At 43.3% G+C, this 6,020-nt stretch overlaps 1 protein-coding gene across 1 annotated transcript; it reads left to right on the top strand.

The window, feature by feature from the left end:
* Nucleotides 1–2,175: 2,175 nt before the first annotated feature.
* On the top strand, nucleotides 2,176–2,676 carry LOC110112629. Its single transcript, XM_020844919.1, has one exon. It carries the CDS (start codon nucleotides 2,176–2,178, stop codon nucleotides 2,674–2,676), a length of 501 nt encoding a protein of 166 aa, XP_020700578.1.
* Nucleotides 2,677–6,020: the final 3,344 nt, after the last annotated feature.

The raw sequence follows: 6,020 nt of genomic DNA, 5'->3' as shown, positions 1-6,020 counted from the left end.
TTGTTGTTATTTGTTTATATCTATAATTTTGTTTTTTAATGAAATCTTTAGGTCTGTCTTAATATTTAATGTTGAATGTTCTATTTTCTTTTCATCAAATTAATATTTTATTTCATAGATTTCCTTTTTTTGCTTACATCCAAGTGAAATTCATAGGTTTTTATAAAGTTCAGTACTTATTTATATTTTGTAGATTCAAAAATTTCTTAAATATTCTATTTTGGATCAACATTTATTTGCAAGATTTTATGTTTTATCTAAGTAACAACTATGTTAATTAAATTTTTTTAAATAATTAAGTTTATTGTTTTAATTTTCTTACATTTATTTTTATTAATTATCATAAAGTTAAAGAATATATGCGTATGCAAATAAATTATTTAGTTATGTATAGATTTGGATGAAGGTGAAGATGATGCTTATGGTTTTTAACCATTTTAAAAAGGGGAATTTACATATATGCCACTAAAATTTTAAATATTTATATATCTAACACTTACAACTTTATATTCACTCTTATAACACACATATCTCTAAACCATATAAAAAATATCACAAATATAAATTTATTTAAGGTAAAACATATATTCTCATACATATTTTATGTTGGTGTTAGATATATTAATTTATAAAAAATTTATGATATATTTATAAATCCGACTTTTAAAAAATAATCCGGCAGCGCAGGCGAAGCGCGGCATCGCAGCATCGCGGGCGGAGCGGGGACGTAGCGCGGGCTTGCTCGGACTCGGGCTGGCTCGGACTGCACGTTTCGGGTCAAACGGGTTGACCCGGCAACCCGTCGGGTCAACCCGAACCCGACCCGTTTTTCAAACGGGTCGATTTCTGGAACCCGAACCCGACCCGTTTTGCATTCGGGTCGGGTCCAACCCGAATTTTTCGGGTCGGGTTCGAGTCGGGTTTTCGTGTCGTGTCAAATATTGACACCCCTAATTTGAACCACTGGAATCTGAAGAGGAAGAGGAATAAGTGATTCAACCTGCTGAAGCCCGCAGACAGCGCCGGCGACAAACACAGTTCGGTAGCCAGCATGAATTCAAGGTGAAAATCGACATACCTTTTTTTGATGGGCATTTACACATAGAGGACTATTTAGATTGGGAAAGGGCCGTTGAGAATTTTTTTGAATACATGGAGATCGAACCAATGAAGCAAGTGAAATATGTGGCCTGTCATTTGCGAAGCGGAGCTAGTGCGTGGTGGACACAGGTATTGCAGACGAGGCAACGGGAGGGCCGAGGACCCGTGCACACTTGGGCTCGGATGCGGCAGCTACTACGTACTCAGTTCTTGCCTACGGACTATGAGCAAATCTTATACATGAAATACCAACAATGTCTACAGGGAAATCGTTCAGTTAACGATTACACGGAGGAGTTTCATCGCCTAAGTGCCGGAAATAATTTACACGAATTGACTAATCAATTGGTCGCTCGTTACATTGGTGGGCTCAAATACAGTATTCAGGAAAGGCTTGAATTGAATTCCATTTGGTCTCTTGCTCAGGCCATTAACTTTGCTCTAAAAGTAGAGATGCAGCAGAACAGAACTTCCCGGTTTATGACTCCTCGACGGTCCCCTGTAGTTGTCTCTGGCGACCCGAGCAAAGGAGCATCGTCCTCTATCAAAATCTCTAACACTGAGTTTCCTCCTCCGGATAAGCAACCAACTCCAGTTCAGGAAGTAAGACAATTACCAAAGGCCAAGTCCGCCACTCCTAGCAATCCCTATGCCAAACCATCGTCCCTCAAGTGCTTTCGTTGTTTTCAACCTGGACATAAATCCAATGAATGTCCCCAACGACAGCAACTCCAATTGTTGGAACCGGAAGAAGGTGAATTGGAAATTCCGTCCAAAGCAGAGGATGACCTATATGTCAAAGACGTTGAAGGAGATGAGGGAGACCCGCTACTATGTGTATTGGAGAAACTGCTAATAGCTCCCCGCCTGAATACTATGTCCCAAAGAAATGCCATTTTTAAGACACGTTGTACTATCAACGGCAAGGTGTGCGATCTACTCGTGGATAGCGGCTGTAACGAGAATATTATTTCTCGATCCGTTGTACAAGCTCTTCAACTTAAGACGACACCAAATCCGTAGCCATACAAGATCAGCTGGGTAAAGAAAGGGATTGATATCTCCGTCACCGAAATGTGCCAAGTTACCTTCTCCATTGGACGACAATATGCGTGCGAAGTGATGTGCGATGTCTTGGACCTGGACGTATGCCACTTAATCCTGGGGCGTCCTTGGCAAATCGATGCTGGAGTGATTTATGATGGGCGAGCTAATGTCTACTCACTAGACTGGAAAGGAAAGCGCCTCCGCTTATTACCGGGCTCCCGCGACGGCAAAACTTCAAATGCAAATACATCCTCTGCTGCCATGATGCAAATAGTCACTGGCCCTACTCTTCTATTAAATTGGAAAGATGAATCAGCTATGTGGGCCCTAGTCACTACTGATGTCCTCACTTCCCAAGTAACACCTGCTCCAAAATTAGTTGAAGGATTACTGGAAGAATTTCGGGATGTATGTCCAAGTGAGCTACCAGCAGCACTTCCGCCTTTACGCTCCATCCAGCATCAAATTGACTTCATACCGAACGCCTCCTTACCAAATCTCCCGCATTATCGGCTGAATCCGACATAACAGAAGGTCATGCAAGGCATAGTCGAAGAACTAGTGAACAAACAGCTTATTCAAGAGAGCATTAGCCCCTGTGCCGTCCCGGCCTTACTGGTTCCTAAAAGAAACAGTGAATGGCGCCTATGTGTCGACAGCCGTGCAATAAACAAGATAACGGTCAAGTACCGTTTTCCGATACCCAGGATTGATGAACTCATAGACAAGCTGGTCGGAGCCTCCGTCTTTTCAAAGCTAGATTTGCGAAGTGGTTACCACCAAATACGCATTAGGCCCGGTGACGAGTGGAAGACGGCCTTTAAGACTCCATTGGGGCTCTACGAATGGCGTGTGATGCCATTCGGATTATGCAATGCACCCTCGACATTTATGCGAATGATGCAAGAAATGTTGAAACCAGTGTGGGGCAAGTTCTGCATCTCTTATTTTGATGACATCCTTGTATACAGTAATTCCATGGAAGGTCACCTCGATCATCTCAGGCAACTTCTAGTCATCCTTCGGACTAACAAACTATTTTTGAACCTTCCCAAATGTGAATTTGCCACAGCCCATGTGCATTTTCTCGGGTTCGTGGTGTCCAAGGAGGGCGTCCGTATGAACCCAAGCAAGGTGGAAGCTATCCTCAATTGGCCGACTCCACGTTCCTTTTCCGAGATCAGAAGCTTTCATGGCTTAGCTAATTTCTACCGGAAATTCATTAAGGAATTCAGCGTCATCATGAGTCCACTAACAGATTGTTTGAAACTGAAAGAATTCCAGTGGGGTGAACAACAACAGCGCAGCTTTGATGCCATCAAAACCGCCTTAACTTCGGCGCCCGTCTTAGCCATTCCCTGTTTTGACAAGTTATTTACGGTAGAGACCGATGCTTCTGGAATCGGCATAGGGGCTGTTCTATCCCAGGAAGGCCGCCCGGTGGCCTTCTTCAGTGAAAAATTGTGCCCATCCCGACAGCGATGGTCAGCATACGAACAAGAATTGTATTCCGTCATTCGAGCTCTTAAAGAGTGGGAGCATTACCTATTACACCAAGAATTTGTGATTTGCACAGATAATAGAGCTCTACAATTTATAAACAGCCAAAAACATGTCAACCGTATGCACGCCCGATGGGTATCCTTCCTTCAGAAATTTTCATTTCTCCTCAAGCATCAGTCCGGTAAACAGAACACGGTTGCGGATGCACTCAGCCGAAAAAGCATGTTGTTAACTCAACTTCAAACAGAGTTCACAGGGTTGACGTCAATCCAGCAATTATATGCGGCTGACCCCGACTTTGGCGCCATTTGGGAATAATGCCAACAAGGCCAAACTGTTTCAGGTTTTTGTATTCGGCATGGCTTTCTTTTTCACCACAACCTTCTCTGTATCCCATTATCTTCGTGGAGGCAGCACCTGATTAAAGAAGCACATTGTGGAGCTCTTGCCGCCCATGCAGGAAGAGATAAATCTCTAGCTCAATTGAAGAGCCGTTTTTATTGGCCGAGAATTCGCAGAGATGTGTTTCGGTTCGTCGACCGCTGCTCCATATGCCAAAGTTATAAAGGTGGCGCTCAAAACACAGGTCTTTACTTACCTCTACCGGTTCCCGATTCAATTTGGGAGGATCTCAGTTTAGACTTCGTCCTTGGACTACCCCGCACGAAGAAAGGTAACGATTCGATCATGGTAGTTGTCGATCGTTTCTCAAAAATGGCTCATTTCATCTCTTGTAAAAAGACGTCAAATGCTTTGCACATTGCTCACCTTTTTTTTCATCAAGTGGTTCGCCTTCATGGCATTCCGAGAAGTCTCACCTCGGACAGGGATGTCAAGTTCATTAGCCATTTCTGGCGAGAACTCTGGAAGCGGTTGGGAACAGATTTGCGCCTTAGCTCTGCCTACCATCCCCAATCTGACGGTCAAACGGAAGTCGTCAACCGCACCTTGGTTAGCATGCTCCGCTGCCTTGTACAAGAGTACCCGAAGCAATGGGAAGAAGTACTAACCACCGCGGAATTTGCATACAATTCGATGGTGAATAGATCCACGGGTAAGACTCCCTTTAGCATTGTTTTCACTAAAGTACCAAACCTTGCTTTGGATTTAGCAATTTTACCCAAGTGTAAATCTGGAGCTGCAAAGAATTTTACCAACCAATACTCACAAATGCTGGAGGATGTTCGCCTTCAATTGACAAATGCCAACCGGAAATACAAAGCTGATGCTGATCGTCACCGAAGACCACTTGTCTTTAATGTAGGCGATCTAGTTATGATTCGGCTTCGCCGTGAACGATTCCCACCTGGCACATACTCCAAATTGAGTCGCCGCAAAATTGGGCCTGTCCCGATCATTGCCAAAATGAATGACAACGCCTATACAGTTGAATTACCACCTGGGTACACGACCTCACCTACCTTCAATGTCTCCGATTTGTGGCGATATCACCCTCCAGATCAGTCCCCGATTACCATCAGCTCGACGGAGACGAGCTCTTCCGAAGCCGGGGAGGACTGATGCAGCGCATCATTGGAGCCGGGACCACTTACCGTTAGCTTGCAGCTCCCACCTCCACCTTTTGCTCTATTCGGTTATGGCCAGTACTAGTTTACCTTTTGGGCTGTTAATCCTTCTTTAGTATTTTCTTACTTAATATTTTATTTGAGCATTTTATAGATGCAGGGTTTATATACCCAGGGAAGCTGTGAGAAAAGGCAGCTGTTATCTTTACACCAAAGTTATATTTCTTCAATAGAAACCATCCCAGGCTCATCACCGCCTGGGGTCTTACTGTTCCATTGGTTGCCTCTTTGCTTTGTTCGTTTTTCTTGCAGGCACTTCGTGGAAGCCTCTCGACGGACGACGATCTTGGGTTGCATCATGCAGGACTCACAGTTCTTTTCTCTCAACTTAAAGAGTCGTGCCGTATGAGAGAGGATTCTAACTTGGGATGGGGGGTTCCCAATCAAGCACGTCCACCAACCCACCTGAGCATGATCGAGTAAAGTTCTATTTTTTATTATGTGTGTGTTTTTTTTTTTTTTTAACATTGTAGGTAATTTAAGTTAAACTCAAAGAATTATTGGATGTGGAGAGAACCAGATACCAAATGTTATCCGGAGCTAACTGAATAGCTTCCGATAGCAGTACCAAGCCCGCTGGAGGTAATGAGCACATAGGATGAGCATATCTGGTTGGTCTCCGGATGACATTCGGTGTCCAAACATAATAATTAATCTAAATTCTCACAACTCATTCCATACGTAAAACTTCAACTCAGACTGCTAAATATAGATAAAGTTCTCTACCAACATAACAAATGGAAGCTATTGTTGTTCTAAACTATTTATATCGTGAGATTTATT

This window comes from Dendrobium catenatum, unplaced genomic scaffold (genome assembly GCF_001605985.2).
Source record: "Dendrobium catenatum unplaced genomic scaffold, ASM160598v2 fragScaff_scaffold_459, whole genome shotgun sequence".
NCBI lineage: Eukaryota > Viridiplantae > Streptophyta > Magnoliopsida > Asparagales > Orchidaceae > Dendrobium > Dendrobium catenatum.
The sequence above is the reverse complement of the archived record's forward strand: the minus strand, read 5'-3'. Positions and strand labels throughout refer to the sequence as shown.

Coding starts and splice junctions, on each gene's coding strand:
- LOC110112629 (XM_020844919.1), top strand. CDS start 2,176: ATGTGCCAAGTTACCTTCTCCATTGGACGACAATATGCGTGCGAAGTG.